Source organism: Denticeps clupeoides, chromosome 15, assembly GCF_900700375.1.
Source record: "Denticeps clupeoides chromosome 15, fDenClu1.1, whole genome shotgun sequence".
NCBI classification, from domain to species: domain Eukaryota; kingdom Metazoa; phylum Chordata; class Actinopteri; order Clupeiformes; family Denticipitidae; genus Denticeps; species Denticeps clupeoides.
Genome location: NC_041721.1, coordinates 8,855,491 through 8,881,469, shown reverse-complemented (window position 1 = coordinate 8,881,469; position 25,979 = coordinate 8,855,491). Strand labels below are relative to the sequence as shown.

At 44.1% G+C, this 25,979-nt stretch overlaps 2 protein-coding genes across 2 annotated transcripts; both read right to left on the bottom strand.

Annotated features, from left to right (window-relative positions):
• Positions 1-1,959: 1,959 nt before the first annotated feature.
• Positions 1,960-14,597, bottom strand: LOC114764709 (NUAK family SNF1-like kinase 1). The gene is given in 8 exon segments (XM_028954557.1): positions 1,960-4,146; positions 4,149-4,661; positions 5,350-5,482; positions 6,645-6,764; positions 6,877-6,942; positions 7,895-8,046; positions 9,715-9,835; positions 14,177-14,597. Coding segments are annotated over 8 exon segments (1,917 nt in total). The 5' UTR covers positions 14,426-14,597; the 3' UTR covers positions 1,960-3,583.
• Positions 14,598-21,023: 6,426 nt separating this feature from the next.
• On the bottom strand, positions 21,024-23,322 carry LOC114765248 (prolactin-like). The gene is made up of 5 exons (XM_028955329.1): positions 23,205-23,322; positions 22,922-23,100; positions 22,609-22,716; positions 22,199-22,378; positions 21,024-21,437 (listed from the first exon to the last, which is right to left on the bottom strand). Exons 1-5 carry the CDS (start codon positions 23,224-23,226, stop codon positions 21,240-21,242), a joined length of 687 nt encoding a protein of 228 aa, XP_028811162.1. The 5' UTR covers positions 23,227-23,322; the 3' UTR covers positions 21,024-21,239.
• Between the last annotated feature and the right edge of the window lie 2,657 nt (positions 23,323-25,979).

Genomic DNA, 25,979 nt, shown 5'->3' with positions numbered 1-25,979 from the left:
CACACACGTGTGTAAACACACGGAACGTGTCTTTTGTACACTTTTATTTGGTTTTATGAGGGTTTTTTTTTTTTTGCACTCTTTTGCACACAAACATATACAGATACACGTCAGAAACAACAAGCAGTTCTCATTTCTGTCCACGTTGTATTCTTTTTAGGGGAGCTGTTATTTCTCTCTTGAAGGCTTTTTTTTAAACTGGCAGCTGACATCACACTGTCTTCTCGGCCGTTCCTGTTTTTGACTCTTTTTTTTTTTTTTCATGTCCCAGCTTTGTAGTGGTGGCCGCCTCCTCAGTGCGGCCAGACATTCCTGAAAGGGTGGTAGCTTCAAGTCAGCCATGCGTCCAGCATCAAACATTCCCATCGTCCCACAGCATCAGGAAGGGCTAAATTTAGAGCAGCGGGCACGGAGGCCGCTGGGTCGGTTTGGAGAGGTGACTCACTGTTAATGTGTTTACACACACACACACACACACATGCACACACACACGCACACACACACACACACACCTACACAAACAATTTGCTATGCATGTTCACTTGGTGCTTCCACAAATATGTGCTTTGACTTTTAAAATTTGCATGTGTTTTAGAGCAGAATATAACGTCACAAAGTGACACACACACACTGTGATTTTATTTTCCCTGCCCTGCTCCCATCTTGATTTTTCCTGCTGCAGCTCGAACAGTTAAAGGCCTTTACATGAAAAGTGCACTTTTTTTTTTTTTACACAAAATCACACACACACACACACACACACACACACACATAAACTACACAATGTCTCCTGACTGGGTCATTCTTACAGTTCTCATTTAGTTAAAACCAGTTGGAAGGAAATGTCTCTCTGCTTAGTCTTCACACGGTCTTTTACATTCAGCCCCTCTAAGAAAAACTCCAAGTTCCTTTTTAGCCCTTTCAGTTCTACTAATTCTCGAATTCGGTACAATCCAGGTATGATGCTTTTTTTTCGGTTTGTTTGGGCGCATGAGAGTCTGTGTTGAGTGAAATGTGTGCTTTGCAGTGCATTTTTGCAACTGTCAACCATCCAGGGGGAAAATCCATAATCCTTTACTGTTATGGCTGCTACAAGAAAGGGAGTGTATCTGCGGCGGAGAGATCCTGAACGGCCCAGATGTTTTTGGGTGTCAGTTTAAAAACAAACACAAAATTCAGAAAAGCCAAAAGTTACACCCAGGCTACAAATCATTATTTTGTTCAAGCAAATCATGGAAACCTGGACAAAATATCAGGGAGGGGCATGATTTGTACTTTCTTAGTTGGGTTGCACAATTTGAGGGGGGGATATTTGATTAATATTTGATGAGTACTGTATTTTGCAATTTGCAAATATCAAGTGACCTGAGGTGACCTGCTCTCTAATCAGATTTACCTCCCACTTTTCATGCCAGTAAGTTGCTTTTATGTTTGTTGGTCTAAATGATTGCACAAAAAGCTTGAAACAGAGCAGCTAACCTTCAAGACATATGTGTGAGATGTCAACATCCTCCCCCACCCCATGCAGAGCCGGCCGGGGCCACATTTTTATGGTTCAAAATAATACCTTGCAACACAGAATCCTGGTGAAATAGGATACAGTTGGAGTTTACCCCCGTTCCCCAAGGTACAATCTGGAATAACGTCCCACAAGAGCAAGTGATTGAACCCAAGGTCACATTTACATGGCCTTAAACTAAAAATAAATGCTTTTAAGGGTACATCTGTTGAGGCCTAAATGAACAATAAGGTTCTTTAAACGTTCAGAAAGCTTAATATCTTCATGACTTGATTCGCTACATGGAAATTGAAATAAATAAATAATTCAGTTATTTGCATACACAGACATATACACTAGCAGAAAATAGTTAACATTCTCAAAGTCTCCCATCCATTTGTAGACTTTATGTTGTGACCGTGGCAGCCTGGCTTTTCCCAAAAAGACACAGAGAATAAGTGTTCTGTTGAACATGTTCTATTTATTCAAGTCCATACTGGTGATGGTATAGGTATGTTTAGACACCCGTACACCCTAAATGTCCCAGGATGGATGCAATGGAAATGGCTGGACTATCGACAATCTCAGTGCTTAAATATAATAATACATCTGTCAAAAGGCACAAAATCAACATTATAATCCCAAATTCTTTATACAAATTTCATTTACATTTGGAACAACAATAGCAATATATAGTAACAAAATAAGAGTGCTTAAATAATATAATAATAATATACATCGCTGTATAACCATAATCCAGTCAAATAGCGCTACAATATTACTGAACATCTGCTAATAAACATATGCGCCTACTGTTTCCAGTTGAGCAGAGGGAGGGACAGCAAAGGGGCTTCTGCAAATACAGTCTGACCTTTCTTTCGTGTGTGTTTCAAATGTATATTACCCCAGCACGTCATATAATTAAGCTATGCACTGTCTCTATATTTTGAAAAATCAAAAACAGAAGCGCGAAAAGAAAAGCACCCCCCCTCAAAAAAAAAAAAATACTAACATAGTATAATTTTCTGTACTGTATATCCAGTTAACAATAGCATTCAAGACAAAATACTCACACGACAAACCCAGGGACCTACACCGTGACCTTGACTACCCAGTCAATTTAACTTTTATTTGTTTTCGTGGCCCGTTTCCTTGTGGTTTCGTTTGGCATCTTTTTTTTTTTTTTTTCACAAAACAGAACAGCCTGTGCACTTTCCTGCAATTTACCGGGGAATCCGTCTGGTTACATCTCATCATTACATAAATGAGGAACCTACAGACAACACACCACCCTGGTGCTACAGAACTGCCCATTTTTATTTTAATCGGAAGTTGTTTATCAGCCCCTACAAGCCTTCTTGATACATTACAAGACCAGAGAAGGTGTTCTTGGCTTGGTGCTACGTTCTTTCCCTCAATGGAAGAATGCTGCTCAGTTCAGCAACAGCAGCGGCCACACTCTCACCCATTTTACATTCTCTGTCTTAACGTTGGAACAACAGCATCCCCTTGGTTCTGTCTAAAATGTTTGTTTTGGCAAAAGTTTTTGCTACCGAGTCCCGTCTGCTGCTCCTCACACATGGTTCTGGTAAAAGAACCAATTCATTCCAGTTTTCAAACATTCCAATTTCCTTCCTCCTTTCTTTTATTACGTCACTAAAGAAGCTAATATAAATGACCAAATACCAAACATATTTCACAAAAGAAACTTGACAGAATTATGAGGAATATTTTTTCGTTTGTCTTAAAGCTATATATAGAATCACTGGCCTGCCGCTGGCGTAGCCACGGCACGTACGACCCGACACTGATATACAGGCTTTGTACATGTCAGGGGATCTTCTTTATCTGGACATAATGGTGAGGAGCACCCTCCTTCGGTACAGTAAACGAGGATGGTTTTTGCTTGTGTGAATGTGTATGTTGTGCAGATGTCCGTTGTAAACAATTTGAAGTGTCTCAGTCATCGAGAGAGACCATTTTATGGACATATCGTCCCCTAATTTGTCCATTATCTGTTCCAGTCATGTTAGACAGTCCATCAGATTCTCGATTATTTTCAGCACTGCTCCTCCCTTTTCATCTCTAGGTCAGGTTGCTGCTTATTTCCAGGGCCTGTTGATATACCTCGGTCATGTCGTCCAGGTCTCCCAGCAACGAGAAGCTCCCGTTGTCCTCAGGGGATCCCACGCGGCTGCAAGTGACCTTCCCGTGGAGGGGCATGGCGGCCTGTAAGGCTCTGAAGCCTGCCAGCTGCAGAATGTCCTCAGCTGACAGGCAGGCCCTAATGTGGGGCTTTGGGGAGGTAGGAGGCCAGTCCAAGCCGATACTGGGAGTGCTGGAGAGGGCCATCTCGTCGCTTACCATGCCGGATGGGCGACTCTGGCTCCGAGAAAGGCCAGAGTCGGCCATGGACTGGTCCACATGGTTGGTCATGGTCTGAAAGTTGTGGGAGGAGTATTTTCCATTTCGCTTCAGAATCCCCTTCCTCCCCAGTGTCCTCCGGGTAGGTGAACTTGCAGGAGGTAAAACCATGATGGCGCTCCCTAGAAGGTCCGAGGACTCACTGCATTCAGGGGAAGAATAGTACCCAGACTCACGCTGTTGGCTTTTCTTCAGGATGCCCTTCTTGGGGAGGGTGGGCACCATTTAGCTGGTGAGCCACCCAGGAGTGTCTGTTCCTCTTCATCTCTCTCTGGGCTGGACCCTGAGCCGCCATCCTGGTAGTGGATGGAGCGACGGAGCTCAATCTCTCCCAAGCTGTGGGAACGCTGGTCTCCACTGGCCCTGGTCTTCAGAATGCCCTTGGGCCTTTTCAGGCCCGGCTTGTCCTCAAACGCCACATAGCTGTGTACTCCGCCATCGTTCTCCTTCATGCACTTCCTCAAGCGCTGCCGCTGGGCCACACCATAGCCTGAGCTGGAGGCGGAGCCAGAGGTTGCGTCTGTGCGCGCCGCTTTGGCTGAGTGACTCTCGGTTCGATTTTGCCAGTCGATAAAGCGGGCCAGCATGGGAGAGCTGGTGGTAGAGTCCCTTGGTGCCTCACAGTCACAAATGCTGCTCTTCCAGCCCCAGTTCACCCACCAGTGATTGGCAATGTCCTCGACCGTGGCCCGCCTCTCAGGATTCACCATCAGCATCCAACGGATCAGGCCACGGGCATCTGTGACACAGCAGATGATCAATAACCTTTCATATACCAGCACATCACCGGCAATCCCCATTGACGGGCTGAAGTGATTGTTTCTGACATAATATGACACAGATCTGGTGATTTCACGTCTTTATGCAGAAAGAAATGAACTTCACTCACTTTGTAAATGAGATGCACTTTGATTTAATATGATTTCAGATGGAAGGTATGTTACTGACTTTCACATGCGGTCTTGGACTAGATGCATATCTTATCTGTGGCCACGCAACATAAATGACAGTTTGTGTCAGGGTGGTAGTAGCCTAGTGGGTAACACACTTGCCTATGAACCAGAAGACCCGGGTTCAAATCCCACTTGCTGCCATTGTGTCCCTGAGCAAGACACTTAACCCTAAGTTGCTCCAGGGAGACTGTCCCTGTAACTACTGATTGTAAGTCGCTCTGGATAAGGGCGTCTGATAAATGCTGTAAATGTAAATGTGTCAAACAGTTGACAAGCACTGCTGTCATTAGTCATGATTCATGTTATCGATCAATGCATGTCACTTGTTTTTATGAATGTGAAGTGTAAACTTTAGATTTCATCAAACATGAGGCTTGTATTGTAAAATAATTAAACAAATATCACACATAAAAGGCAACACAATTTGCAACACCGAATACATGAGATGATTGTGCAACAAGAAGACCCACAAACCTGAAGACTGGGTGGGCTCCCTGTATTCCCCATTGCTGATCTGACGGATGAGCTTCTTGTGATCTCCCCCGTCGAATGGCATTGTCCCATATACCAGGGTGTAAAGCAGGACTCCCAGTGCCCAGCTGTCCACCTGTGAATGCAGAGCGCACTGTCCTATAAGCCTCATCTCAACCTATTCTATAGGTGCCAAGTATCCACTGCTGTCCTATTGCCCCCAAATGCTTTAATATTTTATAACCGGAATTTTGTATGTTTGCTCCAATGGGCCCATAAGCACATCATCAGCCTGTGCTTGAGTGATTATATTATGCACTTCCTTGATTGTTAATGGTTGAGACACTGGAAACTTGTCTTCACCCTAATTAGAGAGTCGTTTTGCACTCCAGCCTCCATTGTTTAGTCAAACGGAGTCAGGAGCCGTAAACTTATCTCCAGCATCTCGCCACGCTAATGGCGTTCATGGACATTCTGGCACAGGTTCTTGGCTCGCAAAGGTCCGCCCCCCTCCCATGCCACCTCCTCTGATTGGCAGCGATAATCCCCGGCGCTCAGAGCATAAATCACAGGTTTGGGAACAATGCTCGATTGCAGCCTGGGGAAGTCCACTCCCCTGACTCCGGATCAGGCTGACCGGGGAGAGATGTGAGGGGGCTGTGTGATTGTTGGCTGGCCTCCACTGTTCTCCGACCAGAGGTGAGGAGTTGGCGGGGATGGGGGGGAGCTTTTCCCAGGGAGACGAGAGGATGGTTATGTAAAGTCTTGGTAAAGGCCTGTATGTGTGTGTGTGTGTGTGTGTGTGTGTGTGTGTGCGTGGTGTGAACACACAAACAAAATATGAAATGATGGGAACTGTGATATCACATCTTGTTAACTCCTCCAGATTTAAGGGCGGTGTTGTTTTGTTTATGGTTGCGATATCCTTAAAAAAATAGTTTTCACATTAGTGGCTACTCTTGTCCTAGGAAACAGGAAGTGTTTATTGTCTGACTGGGATCTGTGAAACGTGCACACACACAAACTAACACAATGTATTCGTCAGGCCTTGGGGATTTTACACAACGTGATTAATTCTTTACTAGATTGCGGAGTTTGCTAGAGGGGAGCAGCACACTTGCTTCTTTGGTTTGAGCCTCTTTATCTGTGGTCTGAGCGCCACTCCAGCTGGGATTCCTCCACAGCTGCAAAGTGATGTTTCACTTTCCTTTTTTTATGTTTTGTCTTAGACAATATTTGTGAATTATATTTCCACAAATGACAAAATGGCAACACGGTGGCTGCGGATTGAGTTGTACCTCAGGACCGCGGTAAGGCCTCCCGTTGACGATCTCGGGAGACGCGTAGAGCGGGCTACCACAGAATGTCTGCAGAAGCTTGTCTTTGTGGTAGAGGTTAGATAACCCAAAATCTGCAATCTGACAAAAAAAAAAATGCAAATGAAAATTCAAAAAACATTTCACTGTGATTTGTAAGCACATTTATGGACAAATCCATTAAAATGTACAATTACCAACTTTTTAAACTTACTTTAATGTTACCGTTTTCATCCAGAAGCACATTTTCCAGTTTTAAATCTCTGTGCACGACTCCATTCTGCAAAACAAGCAAACAGAAAAAACAAGACAACAAAGTGTCAAAGTTATAGAGCTATGGTAGGAAAAGCAGATTTAAACTTTCCACCTGCCCAGTGTGTTTCTAACAAATGTCATAAACAGCCAAACACACACACACACACACACAGAGGAGGAAGTGGTGAAGCCAGTCATCTCCATCCTGTTCCTTCCTGACTGAGCTGCGGTTCGAACCCTGACAGATGTCTTCTTATAGCCTCCTCCCTCACCACACCCAAGGCCCCAACCAGCTGCTGTCAGCAAAGTTGGGACTTTCACGCTGAGGACATGACATCATGACTGCAACTTTACAGATATGAGGACAATGAGCTCGCCCATCCTGGGGCCATGTGGGTCAGGTCCCAGAGCACAGAGCGAGAGAAAGAGACAGGGGGAGAACAAGGAAGGAACGAGAGGACAAAAGGAAGGATGCGACCTGGGGACAGGATCAATTCTGAACCATACAGGACTTGGGACATTTTACTACAGCAAGGAGAAAAAAAACGGTTCATTAAAGTTAGTTAAAGTGAAGGCTTAGAAAGGTCTTTTTTTTTATAGAGGTGGTAATTAGGGGTAAATTGTAATACTTCTTTAAACCCTAAACCTAACCACCTCATTTGAACACTTGTACTTGTGTACAATAAATGTTTTTTATTGCAGAAATACCAAGTAAACTTTTCAAAAAGGATGAACATTTTTTTTTCAATAACATACAGTACAGGCCAAAAGTTTGGACACAGCGATAAAATAAAATAAAGAAAACACGTTGAATGAGAAGGTGTGTTTTCAAACTTTTTTCAAATTTTAAAGTGTGATGTTTTTTCTTCATCCATGTATCATGTATTGTTGCAGAACCAACAGGAATACCAATTGACCCCTATCTATAATAAACATCTTCACAAACATGTATAATAAAAGTGTGTGTGTTACTGTACCTTGTGGCAGTAGTGGACAGCGGAAACAATCTGCCTGAAGAAATGCCGCGTCTCCCTTTCGCTCAGTCGCCTCCTCTCACTGATGTAGTCATACAGCTCTCCTTTACTGGCGTACTCCATCACAATCACAATTTTATCCTTATTCTCAAACACTGCGCAAACACACAGAAACAGAGAGAAAGGGGGACTCAGCAGGCCATCTTCACCCGTTTAAATGCCCTTGACCGCGTGTGGCCAGCCTGGTCCGGTGCCAGCCGTCCAGGCCACGTCGTCTGTTTTCTCTCAGGGCACCGCTGTTGAGTTGTGCGTCGAGGGGCGGGTGTGCGAATCGCCCGGCCGAGAGCAGGGTTACGTAAGATGAAGCTAGGTGAGAATGACTCTTTTATCAAAGCACTTCGCACAAATCAGACCATCGCTTCCTTTTTCCGTTCAGTGTTTCACACGTTCTTTGCACTTCGGTGCCTGCGGCGGGTTGATAATTCATATTCCCTGGTGTGCGAGCCTGGAGACCATGACAGACAGTGGACTTCCTCAACAAGGAGGAATGATGTGTTTTAATTGGACATCAGGCAATTAACAAAAAAAAAAAAAAGTCTTATCCTCGACAACCAGCTTCCACATTCGCTCCACCTTTTAGTCCCACCGCAGGCCCTCTGCATCCATAGCAACAGTCTCCCATTTAGCCATTGTGGGAAGACTCGGTTGCCGTGGCAGTAAGGCCAACCAAGCATGCAGACAGAAGGGTAGATCAGGCGATTTTTTTTCCCCTTGAGGCCATTCCTGAGGCATTACTAAGCAGATCCGCTTAAAAGGGTGGGAGGTTTCTGTCCGCTGCCAAAAATCCCCTCAAGACCACCTTTAACCAAGATATATTGTGCTATCTTTGTCACATCTGACCACAGGACATTTCCTTTGTGCAAGGAAAAAAAAAAGGCCAAGGCTTTGGACCAAGCCAACAAAATTCCAGTCTATGGCAGGAACTTAATAGAACGGATGCCTTAAGGGAAAACACCCAGTGTTTCCTCACAAAGGGGGATACTTTGGAGGCGTTGGGATGTTCGCAAATGTCAGTGCCTCTGGACCTCCAGTCTTTTATTTTAAATGATTGATTATTGATCTGCAAGACTGGTTGTGGGGACGTGTGGCGTTTGCACACGAGGTGCTGACAGGAAGTGGTGATAGTAGCCTAGTAGGTAAGACAAAGTCACAGGTTCAAACCCCACTTACTACCATTGTGTCCCTGAGCAAGACACTTAACCCCGAGTGTCTCCAGGGGGGGGCTGTCCCTGTAACTACTGATTGTAAGTCTCTCTGGATAAGGGCGTCTGATAAACGCAGTAAATGTAGGAAGTAGAATGAGGAGGCGTGAGACTGAACCTTCAGCCCAGTGACCACAAGTGTATTGAAGACCATCCTGTCCCTTCAAACTACAAAAAAAGCGATCAATGTACTTGTGCCTGTAAAATCCCAAAATAATGATGTATGGTGGAAAGAGGTGGAAGGGCTTGTGTGCGTGCATCTGTTTCTGCTTTTGCCACTCTTCTGTTGACATGAGTGTTGCTGGCTAAACCTCCCCGATATGCTAAAGCATGCTGGGAAGTGTTCAGACCACAACAATAAACAAGAGGGCTGTAAATCTACGCAGGAAGAATAAAGACGGATGAAGAGCTAGGCACGCATAGACACGCACACACATGCACACAAACTAAGACCTTCGTGCTGAACAAAACGGGCTCCGTAGTCCACAAAGGCGCAACAAGGTGAGTGGAACCAAATGAACCTGAGAAGCACACAAACACACAGAAATCCGGCACACTGACCTTCATGAATCGAGATGATGTGCGGGTGTCGGAGGGAGGACATGATCTCGATCTCTCGCCGGATGTGGACCATGTCTTGTTCATCCTTTATCTTCTCCTTCCGAATGGACTTGATGGCCACCTGAGCATCGACACAAGCGAAACAGACACGTGATGTTAACTTTGCTTAATTGCCTTCTCATTTACATTTACATTTACATTTACAGCATTTATCAGACGGCCTTATCCAGAGCGACTTACAATCAGTAGTTACAGGGACAGTCCCCCCCCTGGAGCAACTTAGGGTTAAGTGTCTTGCTCAGGGACACAATGGTAGTAAATGGGATTTGAACCCGGGTCTTCTGGTTCACAGGCGAGTGTGTTACCCACTAGGCTACTACCACCCCACTATCTCACTATCTAAAAATGTGCAGACCTGTAGATCAGAACATCATCCTCCTTAAAGAATACATAAAACCGAAAGCCCGTAAGTTGGAAACTGCAAATACTGCATGCGTCCTGGTTAAAACCAGCACCTCAAAAACAGATGAATATGCAAAAAAGTGTATTACATCCTTATATATAATGCAATTACGAGAGTAATAGTAACGAATTTCAAAAGGAGTATGTTAATTAAAATGCCGTTGTCAGAGCAGGGTCAGTAAAAGTCAGAGGACAACACTGCTTGCGTCTCTTATTTTTTGGACACTCGATTGCGAAGCTTTGTGTGCATGTGCGTGAGAAGGAAATGTCCCCGGGGGTCTCCCATGTCCCCGGCGCGAGGGAAGATCCCCCTCAGTGATGTCAGGCTATGGAACACCTGCTCTCTTTAAAGACACAGACTGAGGCAGACAGATCCAATGACATCATTGGACAAAAGTCCGGCTTCTCATAGATGTTACAAATTACACAGAGTGGGCAGAGCCACGGCTGAGCTATAAGGAAACCGCTACTGTATAGTACAAACGCTACCACGGGCTAGTATGACATCCGGGGTGGCATTCTACCGTAGATGTGACTGAATGTCTGCTCTGGTGGGAAGATCAGGGTGTGGCCGTGTCACTGTCACCAGGAGAAAGTGGGTCTCGGAAGAGGTCTCGGCCTCCTCTGGCACCGGCTCACCATGCGTGAGGGCGATATAAATAGATGTTCCTACAGCAGCCTGGATCCCAGTGAGCGCGAGGCTCATAAATAGACGTCTATCGCGGATGCGTGTGACCTCGTGAAGTGTGTAAAGGCACTTTCAGCATCTACTTTAAATGACAACCCTGTCTTTGGACACGGGCATAAATATTCTGGGCTGGGTCTCAATAGCTGCTCAACTTTCAGCCCCATATATTACATTTGAGATAAGGACATATTTTCTTCATTTCAGGACGCCACCAGTCACCATGACCTGACACTTGTGGGCTGTGGTCGTTGGGAGTATCTGCTCTAATTGGAGCCAATGACGAGATCGAAAAAACTGCTGAGGAGTGAAACAGAGAGGGATTTGGGCTTTACAGGAAGCACTGAATGACTCCCAGAATGACTTAGTGAACACTGGGAGGAAGAGGTTTTAGGAGAAGGACTTCCTGTTCCTGCCTTGTCACCACCGGCTTGGCCGGACCTTTTAAGGACAAAAGTGACACATTTGACAGTATATCTGAAAAGAATATGGTGAGGTCATCTTCCTTTCAGTTTTTCTTTCTCTCACTTGAAGTGAAGACCCCAAAAAATTCCAACCAGGATGCAAATGTGTTGAGCCACCCCTCATTTCCTCATATCTTGCTCTCAAAAAGTCCTTCTAAAGCAAGGGAGACAGGCGGCTGTGTGTGAAGTTACACAAGAACCGGAGTGAATATCAGCGGCAACAGGTCTTCTGGAGCCATTTTCAATTCAAACTGTCATCAGTGTGTAAAGAGAGGAGGCCAGTGAGTGAGCGTCTACAGCCGTCTATGGAACACAGTGTGGGGGGCGAGTACTCCGATCCAACATGCGGTGTCGGTACTTACAAGTTCTTTATATTGCAATAAATCACTGCCTATTGTCACTTTTTCAGCAGAATAATATCTTAATATGTTACAATGGTTGTTTCGAAATATCGTTAACAAAGACAACATTCCACTGGAACTCCAGAGTAATTGTTGCTGATAAAGTTCCTCTCTACATAGACGCAGATATTTCATCATTAACAGACACTTCCTGCTGCCGGAGTCATTTACAACAATGTCTGGACTGGAGTTCAGACCCATTTGATAAAAATCGAGGCCATTTCTAAATGACCCTGGCACGGTAGGGTATTTTTGAAGCAGCTGGAACGCACATGGGCGGAGTGTATTGCTGAGGCGCGACGTGTTTGGGTGAGCGCATGCGGTGAGTGCAGGGATAATGAATGGCTTTGCCCTAATCTGAGTGAAAGCATAAACTCATTAAACACTTATTTAGCTGATCCTCGGCCCGCGGAGCGGCGAGCGGACACACCCAGCCGGCGGCTCTCCTGCCCGCCCGTGCCATGGATCATTACCGGCCATGGGGTTTGATGTCGACTGGCTGTCTGCGCCCTCCTGCATTAACCTGGGACCCCAGGTTAGGGTCCTGTCACTGTCACATGAGTACACAGAGGCTGGCTTTATGTGGGGCAGGTGTGTTTTTACATGATGGTAAAATAAAACACACGCACACTCATTTTCTGCCGCAAATAAAATGCAATGCTGTTTCAAACGGGCGCAGTGCTGGTCCGTTCTTCTCATCTGTCACTGAGATGACACTCAGGCCATCAGTCTCACACAGACAACGAGACAAATCAGTCTCGCACACAAGCGATGGACATGAGTGCATGCGGATATGGAATTCCCTTCTCCCACCACAACAAGGAATGCTCAGCCATAAAGCAATCAATGCATCTTCGTGGACAGGTTATTTGAGACCATTTTAATTCTCGGGGCTCTTTCACACATACAGGCTTTACTTTGTTTTGCGTCGAACTCAAGTTCATCTTCCCCCTTGGTGCGGTTTGTTCGGTCCAACAAAAAAGAGGTATTCTGGTGCAATCTGCCTGGTGAGGATGCACACCAAACCAAAACAGGACCAAACGCTATAAAAATGATTTGGATAATTCTGGATATGGTTTCAACGAAGTGCTTTCATTTGTACGATGAATCGCGGACAATCTAGCAACAGCACGCAAAAAAGACAACTTTTATGCGCTACTTATGTTATGAAACATTCATTTCTCTTTTCGCTGTTTTTTTCCCTGAGTAGATGTTACTTCCTGATCAAAGCCAGGCCAGCTTGGATCCAATTGTACGTTCACGTGCAGCCTGTCTAGGCACGTTTACATTAGTGACACTAGCATGATGATTCCTTTTCTTCTAATGTCATGTTCCTGTCCTGAACAAGAGTGTTTTCCTGAGGTCATGTTAACACAGAGGCAACAGGCAGCCGGCAGATAGGGGGCAGCGGTGGAGGGGGCACTTCAGATTCCTCCAGGAATTCCTGGCGTGTGGAATGTCCAGTCAGGTCTGAAGGTGAACGCACCGGATCATGATGGCAGCACGTGCCTCTCCCAGAAGCTAATCTACGAGGGCGGTCACGTTCCATTTATAGCCATCAAAACAACTGCGAGACGCTAGGTCCCTGTTTCCGTGGCGCTCGTCCCAGAGATAAACACACTTCAGCACTCAAATCTGAAGGATCTGTTGTACTTCCAGCCCAAGACGGGGTTTATTCTCAGGATTAGAGGTGACCTACTTTCACCGAAGAAGAATTGGGTTATCTCTCTCTCTCTCTCTCTCTCTCTCTCTTTTTTTTTTAATCAAGCCCACACACACACACATTATCGACACAAAATCACAGACAAACTCCTGACTTCTGATCACTGTGGCTGGTAATTATTCACGTGCTGAGATCCTGGTTACATGAGTGGGAGGATGCAAATTTGCCGTTTTCTTTTTCGTCCAGGGCGGGTTCACGTGGCTATTAACCTCGTCTGTGCTGAATTTAAAGATCCCAAGTCGCATCCCACAGGGGCCCAAGCTGTCTCCGGCTGCAGTGACCCTTACACCGGGAACAGGGGAATTCCCGGCGGATACAAAGGAGCTAAAGGAAATTTTGCTCACCAGTTCACTGTTCAGGCGTAGTAACATTTTAGTAACATTTGGAGTAAATTTTTAAAGAAGGTTAACAGGAGGACCAGCTTCCTCCTGAAAGACGTCCTTCCAAAAAGTTTTCAACCTCTCACTAAAAATACACAATTCATACATAATTCTTTGTTTGCCGGCTTAATACTGACGTACAAAAATATACCAGTCTACAGTCGACTATATGCTGGGACCGCATTCCCCGCATATCATGACACGTAACATATCTGACAGCCCTAATGAATAATAATTTCAGGATTATGAGAACATTCTGGAAATGGGAACAATCAGAGCCTTATTGACCCGCAGTTAGCCCCGTCCCGGAAAGTAATTCGCTTGTAATAAGAGCCAGTGGGACTCACCACCCGGCCGGTGTGCCTCTCCACCGCCCGCTTCACCTTGCCGTACGTCCCCCTGCCCAGCGTCTCCTGCAGCTCGTAGCGGTGCTTCAGGTTGTGCTTGTGGAGGTGCTTCTTCACGCTGGAGCCTCTCCTGCCGGAGAAGGGGGCCTCGCCCGCGGGGAAGTCCACCGGCAGCGGCGCGTCGCTCTGGTCCCCGTCCGTCCCGGGATGGGACAGCCGGAGCGGCGACGTGACGGACATTGTGTCCATGGGCGCGTAAGGTCTTGTTTTAAATCGACAAAAGATAAGTAAAGGAATAAATGAAGTAATTTCAGTCGGAATAAAATGATAAAGCTGTTCCGGACATGTGAAAGGAAACGGTCCTTCTGTGAAAGAAAATGTGAAATTCAGCTCGGCACAAACATCCGTGCTGCTGCGGCGGAGATTCTGAGCGTCTGAAGACGTCCCGCCGCCACATTACTGACTTACCGACACACGCCCCTCCCACCGCCCCGCCCACATCCCACCGCCCCGCCCACCTCACACCGTCTAACGCAGCGCGGCTCCGACAGCTGTAGGGGGCGGGGTTTTAACCACGCCCACTTACACACACACACAGACCCTCACACAAACACACACGCAGACCCACACACAAACACGCACAGACACACATGCACACACACACACACACACACACACACACACATGTACAAACACACACAAACACACGCAGACACACAAACACACACGCAGACCCACACACAAACACGCACGCAGACCCACACACAAACACGCACAGACACACATGCACTCACACACACGTACAAACACACACAAACACACACAAACACACAGACACACGCAGACACACAAACACACATGCAGACACACACACAGACACACACGTGCAGACACACTCAAGCAAACATACACTCAAACAGACGCACACACACACAGACCCACACACTCACACATACGCAGACACACACACAAACTCAAGCAAACTCACTATTATTCATTCATTTATATGTTTGTTGGCTTGGTCCAAGGTTACATGGACATTTCCACTTTTTAAACATAACTGGGTTATGGACCAAGCTGATGGAAACTGAAACAACAGACAACATGCATAAATAAATCTGTACCAGTTCTACAAAAATATATTTTTCCAACAAGTATAATAAGTGTGTTAATAGAATAAATAGAATGTGTTTCAGAAGGCGGGCGTGGCCATATGGTGTTCCTCTGGCGGGGGAGCTGAGAGGCTGTCTAAATCTCGCAACCCTGCTACTCCTTCAAACGATCAATGTACTGCCTAAATCAGGCCAGAAAATCTTTCACCACGGCACAGCCTGTGTTCTTGTACACTTGAGACAGGTCTAATGGATTAGCTGTGTGTGTGTGTGTGTGTGTGTGTGTGTGTCTGTATTCACTGTATTGACGGAGCTGTCTTAAATGTTCACTGCCTTTTTAGAACCCCTATTCCTTTTCCTCTTGGGAAATCAACCATTGCAACACACACACATGCACACACACTGGTGTTGGTTCACTCACCAATATAAGTGATTACCCAGATTTTGTTTCAGATAATTGGAAATGTTCATGCAATTTATATGAACACTTCATAATTCATAACTGCCCAATCTGTATCAAGGTTTGTAGGTACCAGAGTCCATCCTGGGACACTGGGCACACAGACACACACACACACACACACACACACACACACACACACACACCATTCACTCACAAACTCACAACTATTGCCAATGTAGAGCCACCAACCCATCTAGTGTGCCTCTGGACAGTGGGAAGAAACCTGGGGACCTGGAGGAAACCCCAGCCGATACAAGTAGATGCTTAAAGCTTCAACCACTGTCAAACCTGAAAATAATATAATTCCACCAATTATAATAGTTATACATCATTAATAACAGAAACAATGTCAGGATATTTGTTGACTTGTTCACTTTTTGCAAGAGAGACCGACAACTTATGAATAAAAGGCTCGGTGTGAACGTCTGCATCTGCAGGGTATTCAGAGGACAAAATACTGTTCCGTGTTGTGTCAGCTTCATGAGGGTGTCGGTGGGGGGTTAGTTAGATCTCTTCTCCCACAACCCCTCCGTATAAAAAGGGCACCTATCTTCACGTATGACCTAAAAAAAAGGTAGCACACACGCCGTGTTTCCGTTCAGAGATGAGGCTGACCTCAGCTCACGTTCACACTCTGTGTCCAATTTCCTTTACCGCTCTGCCCCCTCGGCGGAGGACATGACATAACCTCCTCCAGCCAACTGCATCCTACACGCGTTCATTTTCTTTCTTTGTTTACTTGATGTTGTAGTTGTTCAGCTTAAGCTCGCCGACGCTCTCACAGATCACGTCTGGCCGTAATGAGCTCCAGGCTCCTCAAAAGAAGGCGACGTCCAGCACTGACCTCTGCTGGAACGATGAGATTTTGTCAGGCCACCAGTGCCAGAACGTTGATGCGAATGAATGATGGTGCTGTGGAAATGAGGATCAAATTATCAGCAGTGAAAAGACAGCGAAAAAAATTACTACGGTCACTGCGGCTGTTCAAAATAGAGGAAATAGGGGGCCATGTCATCAGAATCACTAGCAGTTGAACGTACTATGTTCATTTCAATGTACGTTTGGTAAAAGGTACATTTCAGACATTTCCATAGCTTCCAGAATGAATTTAATGAATAAAAAAAAAAAAAAAAGGTCTGATTTATTGTAAGAAAGGTTAAAAATTCAACTTTACTTTAACATTGTTACAGCAACCGGAATATAAAGGTTAAAAGCCACTTAATCAAGATTGGTTATGTGTTAATAAAATATTTAACATTTTCTGCTTTCCTGTTAATGAGTGCTTTATAGCTAATTTCAACATCAGGTACCTGTGCTTCACATTTAGGGTGGTAGTAGCCAGACAGAAGACCACAAAGTCCCAGGTTGGGTGGTAGTAGCCTAGCGGGTAACACACTTGCCTATGAACCAGAAGACCCAGAGCTGTAAATGTAAATGATTACTGGTTAAAATTATTACTAAAAGTTATTACTGCTAATAAAGAGCTAGAACAATAATGCAAAAAGTGATATCACTAAAGTTACTTTTTTCGAGTCTATAGCTGCTCAATTTATTTGCTTATTTGGCTATTTCTCTCTGAGCCTTGAGTCAGGCACACACATCCCTGTTTTTGCCGGGTTAGGCTGCACACTTCCGGACAATTTTCCATGTTAGAAACTCAATTTCACGCTGCACAGTCTGCAGTGTCCCTTCAGTAAACGATCGCTGGCCTAACTTCCATAAATGCACAGGTATGTGGAACCACAAGCCGCTCTAGCATCGCCAGCTGAGAGCTGGAATGTTTTTTCCACCACAACTAATCCACCAATGACATCTCGCGGCCTCGAAGCTCTCTCAGGTGGACTTTAGTGTTCCTGTGTGTCTTTAGATGGGAAAATCCCATGATGGGACAATCTTTCTATAATAAGTCCGGGGTGGTCCTGGTCTTAATCTTTTTTATTGTTTCCTTTATTTAGTTTTCTTCATTAGCATGTCACAGTTGATAATCTGAGCTCATGGTTTCAGATCGGAGCTCTGTAGGGTGGTTAAAGGTACTGGTTTGTTTTACTGAGACCCAGTCATCTTTCTGTACTATAGCAATTGATGTGCTTAGATTAGATGATTGCCTGACCCCATTTATCGCATGATTGGCCCGGTGGCCTGTCTGGATGGTGGATCTAACATCAGTTTTCTGGGCCGGCTCTGACTGGCCAGGAAACATTGTGTGGAAATTTGTAGTGTTCTGCCACCCAGTGGTGTGTTTTAGGTTCTGCAGTTCTTCAGAGCTGGAGCAAGATCTACTTTTCTGTTTGTTGAGCTGAGGAAGTTTGGGGACGTTGACCCGCTTTTTTAAAAATATCTCTTCTCATCTGTGATCAGTGGTGACTCCAGAGGTGAGGTTCATCTGCCGTCTGCCTATTCTAGTCCACTGCAGCGCTGGCTCCTGTGGATTCAGTGGAAAGAGGTTACTGGAGTTGGAGGGATAGGAGAATATTCACGTGTATCGCATGTGTAATAAATGGGTCAACACTTTATTTAAATGTTTCCAGTCTTTGATAATGTAATTTTTTTTAAATGACAGTTTTTCATTTATTTTTAATTTGGAAGTATCTTGTTTCTTAGTTATATTTATTTTAATGGTGCCGTGTAAAAGAATAGTTTGCTGTTCTTCATAATTTGTACAAACTGTAAATACAGCAGCACTGCAGCCAAATGTGTCTATCTCTAATATTCAGTGTATTGCTCTCTTTATACAACAATGGTATGAAACTGGTACAATTCTGTATTCGGTTTTCGTTCATCCCCAGTGCCTGTTTTTATTGTGATTATTTAAAACCCCTTCATCACAATGTCTCACTTCTGTGCCTCATTCCCCAACTCACCCTGAGTTGTGACAAAAATCAATTGCAGGGTGAATGAATTTAAAGATTTAAAAAAGCTAAAGGCATTCACATCAGAGATCCTAGTTGTTTGAGCACAGAATTATTTTATGTTCTTATCCAGAGCCACTTACAAACAGGGTCAGAAAAATGGGTCAAAGCATCTCCTTGAGTTGTCTGGATTGACTAAAAGAGACATGTTCATGGCTACATGATGATGAGTACTGGAGGCCCATCCTTGTTATCTGATCTAATAGAAGAGCTACTGTGGAGAAAACATGTCAGATCCATGGAGACACCATGTTGAATCTGCTACCATTACCAGCATACATTCATGGGTCTAGTTCATGCCTTGATGGGTCAGGGCTGTTTTTGGTAGGGAAAGTGGTTCCAGCTCAATACCAGGCTCTTTTAGGTATAAGTGTAGATGGAGCATGAATAATTAATTACCTGATTACTATGCTAACAGTACTATGCAGTTCTATACTATACTGTACTAGAGGACAACTTTAAAATGTTAATGGAGCACTAAAATCTTGTTTGCATGGCTTGGAGTGCCGTTTTGCATGATCAACGCTTCAATTTTTTTTTGCCCATTCATGCAGGTAATCATTTATAATTTCCTTTTTATTGCATTATCACAGATTTTTGACATGCATGCTTTGTCTCTAGAAATACATACTGCAAGGACTTATCATATCTGAAGCCAGATATTGTAGGGTAAATTAAAACTAAATTTGCACACAGTGTGCACAAAATGAAAAGTACAGTAAAGCATTGGTCATGAGACTGTCCGCTTATCCCAATAATATAATTTAAGTCATTAACATTTACAGCATTTATCAGATGCCTTTATCCAGAGCGATTTACAATCAGTAGATAAGTGTCTTGCACAGGGACACAATGGAAGTAAGTGGGATTTGAACCTGGGTGTGTTACTCACTAGGCTACTACCACCCATAAAAGTCAAAAGTTTTGCAGCTTTTTGCATGGCAACTAAGTGGTGCAAAGTTGCTTATTTCCACTGACGTGTTTGGGTTCCCAGAGAAGTATTAATGCTACTAGACATGAGTTCAACAGAATTTGCAAACTTCTTGGTTGCCTCCAGCCCCTTTCTTGTCTGTCTGTTTCTCTGCTTGTAGGCGTGATAAGCAAAACACAGATTGAAGCCACAAGAGCATCTGTCTGGGTTGCATGATGGGGTGTGTGTCACTGCACAGCTTGCTCTTTACACTACATTTAACTAAAGGCAGGAGACATTGTAATGTAATGTGTGTCTTACCAAAATGATGAGTCCTGACAATGAATTTTAATTGAATACATTTAGTTGCTTCTAGGAATACAAAGGAAATGGATTTCTGTGTTGTTAAATTGATTGAATTTGTACAGACCTGACATTTAATAAACGCCCATAACACACACACAGACACGACCCTCAGTGTTCTTCATCTGAGTAATGCATTAGGACAGCCCTGATCAGCAGGAAAATGTCTCAGATCTAATCCCCACTGTCTTTTTTCTGCCACAGGGTGGTGGTTTCAGACATCTGACGTTTGTCTGCCTCTTTCCTTCCTCAATTCAGTTGGCTGACAGACAGGACGTGCTGGGGAATGTATAACGGCCAACATCGTGTCTCCTGTGATGGCCCACACTGTCAGTCACTGGAAGCAGCGCTTATACATTAGCACCACATGCACAGTGTGTTCCAGTTGGAATTCAGTGCCTCAAGCCATCCTGTGAGAGGTAGATGGGGAGAATGGGGAGAGATGCTCTAGGAAAGGAAGAACAGAGGTCAAGGGTCCATATTACAATTCTATTTCTGGTGGCCAAGCACATATACTGGGACATTTAATGTTCCATCTTCCTCTCCACCTCCACATCTTGCAGTTTTTTTTTTTCAAAATTTCATGAGTCTTTAACAAAATATGATGGTTAAAAACGTATCTTGTTCCGTTGGTTGATTAGCACTGTAACGATATTGATTTCAGTAATAATGATAATCATCATCTGCAATTGTTTTCAACAATTCTCATTTCGATCAATGTAGAAATGTAGGGTACAATGTGAACATGAAGGACATTTTTATTGTAGTAGACTGAATGATTTTTTTAATTATTGTATTATTGCGTGATTTTGCAGTTGAATGTATAACTAGACCAGGCATGTAGGTCCATTAGTGCTGCTATGTAACCAGAGGCAAACAGTAGGATGATGTCATATTGTATTAAAGATAATGCTAATAGCAAAAAAAGAGACAATGGATTGGACATGGACACAACACCAAAAAAGAGAGGTCATTATATGCTGAGGCTTTATTCAAAATCCACATTTTTTTCAAAATAACATGTTTATTCCCATTCCCAAAATGTCTTTTTCTTCATGTCATTCATGCTTTTAATACCAAAACAGCACCAGAATATTTCATAGTTTGATTTCAAATAATCAGAATTACCAAAACATTGATATGATCATGTCATATATGTCCAAAAAAAATACAATTCCCTTTAAGGGAATGAATTTCCATCTTTGGTGGAAATAACATCTCTCTATACGAGAACACCACCACCAAATATATCCCATCCAGTCAGTCAGTCCAGAACTTGTGGAGTCATGCAGAAGTCATTCATGAGTCAGCATCCGTTCTCCGGTACGATCCTACACTTCAGGATTTTCAGGTAGTTCTGCACCTTGTTGGAGTCCCTGCGGAAGCAGTAGAGCAGGTCGTGGTTGGTCAGGGTGATGGACTCTTCACTGTTAGAATACGGAATGAAGGCATCAGGAGAGGAAAATGCATTCAGGGAGTTGCTGATGATCCCCAGCAATTGCATCTGTTGGGAGGACACAGGAAACGGATCTATCCATAAATACGCACATGCTACATTACTGTTCCAACAGAGCATTGCACGGCTGTGTAGTGTTCCTCTCAACCACACCTGCTGTGCACATAGATATACCCGAACGTCATCTAAATTGAGTATAACCAAAACTGGGAAGCATATCAGATCTTTATATGGTTTGGTGGCAGCTAACAGACATCCCAATTCTCCGGAAGTTCTGGGAGTCTCTCTTATATATAGATAGCTGCTCCCTGATGCCTGCAAGTGGAACGAAATATCCTGGAAAAGTGAGACAGTAGTGTGCACACTTGAGAGAAGAATGCACATGATGGAATGAAATCGGGAGAGAGAGAGAGTGTAGATCAGCGTGAGTGTGTTGAGCATCCTGATTGACTTCTTTTATTAAGGTTTTGTCAGGTTTCAGTGTGTGTGTGTGTGTGTGTGTGTGTTCAGGCATTGGGGTCTGAGATAACTGTAGTGCTAGGACTAACACATCAAGACGCAGAGCTACTAACGTCCCCTTTTTAAATTGGAACATTAAAAAATAAGAAATTAATCTACGAGTCTCACTGCTGACAAGTTATTGTTAATTATGAAAATATAACAGTCTTGCACATGTTGAATTTCTATGCTCAGTGATGCTGTCATCCAGTTCTGTGAATGTTGTATTTATAGTGTCTGAAAAGGCAAGAGAGTTGAACACAGTTGAAAATGTTAAAAATTTGCATTTCTGAAAAAAAAAATGCACAGACCTTCTCTGCAACTTTCTCCACGCCCTTCTTTAGCTCGTGCACCATGTCACTCATCTCCAGAGCTTTGTTGCCACTGAAGCTGTTGAAATCATTCTGGTGAGCCATGCTCTGGTGCAGATGAGACAGAGGGTCTCTCCACGCCAACAGGAGCTTCAGAATCACTTCTGTCAGTTCTTCTCTCTGGGAAACACGAGAAGAGACCAGACATTAGAAACAAAACAAAAAAACAGACACCAGATAAGGAGCAAGCTTGTGAATGTAAATGTGTGTGGGTGAGCAGCTTTCAAACAGAGAGCAGATGGAGGGATGGCGTATTTGGGTGGGTTCTGTGATGCCAGCCTGCGAGTCGAATGATTATGAAAAATACACACAAGCCCACGGCACAACACTAACAACAAGGTAATACTCACAGTCAGTTTCTGCGCATTCTCTTTGCCATTAGGAGTTAGTATATTAGAGGTGTGGCACCTGCGATTGACTCTTCCTATGTGGTTTTTGCTGGAAAGAAAGTATTGCTCCTTTAAAAGTGGGAGAAATATCAGACTGGTTAAAGGGCTTCTGGAAGCAGTATCAATTTGCATTGAAAATAAATTTAAGAAAAGATCTAGATTATTAATGTGGTAAATTTTGCATTTACCAGGCTATTTGTCCATTTCACAGAACAATTGCAACGATCACAACAAATTGCCCAAGCCCCAGTTTCCAAGAAAGAAGGCAACTCACGAACTCAGAGTGGAGATCACTGGAAAGGCTGTGCATCCGCGCTGAATGCTGGATGACCCTGTCAAAGAGATCAGACAGCGACAGAGCATAGCATCTGGAGTGGCCGTTGGCACAGATTGGCACAGAGCCGGTGCGGGCATGCAGGTCCAGACACAGAAGTGCCAACAGGAAGAAGGACGCTGAAAGAAAGAGAAGAATATGAGAGAAAGACTCGCTAGACACTGGCTACTACGATGCCAGCTCTTCCCGATACTGCTTCCAAGTGCATGGATTGAAGAGTCACCTTGTTTGGCTTTCCTGGACATTCTCAGATTGGCTCGGAATTCAGCGGCAGCTTCAAGTTCTTGGTCTTGGAGTTGGCCTTTTAAAGCGGGCAGAATTTAAGGCAGGAGAGGTCCAGGGCATCAGCAAATGACTGTGTTCATTAAAGCACCCATGTGAGTGGAGGTGGGGTGGTCAGTGACAGAGAGAGAGAGAGAGAGAGCGTGAGCGAGAGACAGATAGAGTGAACAGGCAGGAATGCGTGTGTGCATGGTAGGGTGTGTTCATTATCCATTTCTTCCTTTAATGTGCTCGTGATTCACACCCTCCTTCCCTCGCTTAGCTGATCAGATGGAATAACGAGGGTTTGAGCTGGCAGGGTGGGCTGGATATTGGACATGTGCATGCCCTCATGTTCACTTTGGCGCACACAATGACATAACATTGACATGAATACAAATACATTGTGTGCCCTACCAATCAAAACAATCACAAATGATGAATGCAAAAGGTATTTACCATATAACATGCCAGGATCTTACACCAGTGGTGTGGATAATGTGCAAAAGTATCTTGTCTATACCTGACAAGGTGCATGATGCTGATGTTGAAAGACTTTCAGGAGCATTGATGCTGAAAGCAGAAGAGTGGCAAGGATCCACATCATCTGGCATTAAAAACCTAGAACAAAGAGGAAGGAGAGGAGAAGCACATTGGCATGATGCATGTCCTTGTGAAGAAAATCACGGTCATAAACAGTGGCATTATAAAGGGAATGATGCAGCTGCTTGGTCAAAAGTGTGTGCTCACCTGAACAGTGTCTGCTCACGATTCCATACTTGAAACAAGCAGGGACAGTGCTATCGACAAGACGCAAGTTTAAAATAACCTGTAAGCTTGGGATGATAGTGTCAAATGTGTCTTTTATGATTGGCAAGGGTGTGGCATACTTTGGGGAGGTTGATGGTTTCTTTTGCTTAACTGTGCCTCAACTGTGACATGGGACAAAAATGATCAAAGACTGCTGAGAGCAATGCTGTGAGACATCTGCCAAATGCCGTAAAAAAGTGAGTAAAACCCGGCCAAATTTTTTTGATTTTATCAACAGAAAATATTTTTTAAAATGTCTCACAGATGTCAGTGGATGCTGGGGAGGCTTGAGGGTTGATGATTGCATTGATGTTCCTGAAAAGAATTTAGGGTCTATGGGAATGTCTGATGATTACATCAGATAAATACTTAGCTCTGGCTTTTTTAGTTGCGGTCTGGAAAGGTTTTAGTGAATATCTAAAGATATCCAAAGATACTGTAAGGTGGTCTTTTTTTCCACTTTTGCTCGGCTCTATGGCAGGCCAGTCAGACAGAGCAGGTGGTATCATCCAACCACTCTTGTGATTTGAGTTTAAAGGGAGCTATTGAATCAAGTCTGAATAGAAACATGAGTTCATCTCTGTTCAGTTGCAACAGTATTATTCAAGAAACATTTAGAAAATTGTGTTGGGTTGATGAATGACTCAGATGGGAACAACAACCTGAGGATCTGACTGCACACAAAGAGTTAGGTATGTTTACACGAAACACAATGGGTCTGTAGTCCAAGAAGGATGCATCATCTAAGTTAAGTCCATAGTGACAGTGTAGCAACCATATACATTTCGCATTTTGGTGGGTGAACCAAGATGGGAGCCAAGATGGGAGCTACTACTTTGGCTCATTAGTGAGGTTCAAATATCCAGCAGTATTTGGCAGTTACAACTAAAAAGCAACAGCAGCCGCCCTGGGACAGCAACTAGCTTTGGAGGTGGCAATGGCCCAGGTCAAAGAGCCTGAGCACGACTGCACACTCAAGTGATCTACTGGTGGCCAATACACGGATCCAGGTGAGGAAAAGCTAGAAGTAGAGGGCAACAGGAGGCTGGTTCCCTCAAGGCCAAGCCAGCTTTCCAACTCTATAAACAAACACCACTTGAGGGAAAGAAGGACACTGCCTGGTACCAGAGGAGGTGAGATGACATGCTATGAGATTTTTTAAGGTGGTGCAAATGAAGCCACACCATGTCAAACTTCTCATTCAAACAGTATGATGTGCACCAAAGTACTTGGGGCATATCATGGAACTAATCCTGAAGCCAAACAATCAGCACAAGGCTTGAGTAAGCCAAGCTGTGCCAAATGATCAAGAAGACCTTCAACTTTGTCAGGTATTTTGACCTCAACAAAAGAGCCCATGGTGGATCTCAGCTGAAGGCACACTGGACACTTGGGTCTGATCAATCATTGGGAGGCTGAATGATTCCAGGAGCATCAGTAATGATCTATAATCTATGTTGTAAACAACTATTTGTGATGCAGTGTTGATGGTGATAATCGCAAGTTGGATGTCAGAGCTCCCAATTGCATTAAGAAATCAATGAAATCCTTAAAACCCAAGGAAAATAAACTTTATTAATACAGAAATGCAAAATGGAGTCATGGACTGTGGGTCTAGAGATTTTAAAGGGTACAAATGAATGTCACATAAAAATCTAATCACAGTATTTTTTAGGTTTAAAGTAGGTTTAGTAGGTTCTGTGCTTCCCATTTGAATAACAAGATATAATTAAGTCACAATTAAGAACAATTCTTCAGCACGACTTCCTCGGATCAGGACCTATCAGTGATGACGGCCTGATGACTGTAGCTACTCCATGTGAGTGTGTATTCAGTTTGTGTGTGCGTGTGTGTCACACAAACAGTCACGTGCCAATAGTGTTTGGAGTCTTCTGTGTGTGCTTGTGATGTGTGTCAGAAAAGTAAC

Bases quoted from the DNA above. Each gene is read 5' to 3' on its own strand.
- LOC114765248 (XM_028955329.1), bottom strand. From the start codon at position 23,226: ATGTCCAGGAAAGCCAAACAAG. The intron at 23,101-23,204 runs GTGACTCTTCAA...TCTTTCTTTCAG, and splicing joins GTCCAGGAAAGCCAAACAAG to CGTCCTTCTTCCTGTTGGCA. The intron at 21,438-22,198 runs GTCTGTGCATTT...TCCTCCCAACAG, and splicing joins TGGAGAAAGTTGCAGAGAAG to ATGCAATTGCTGGGGATCAT.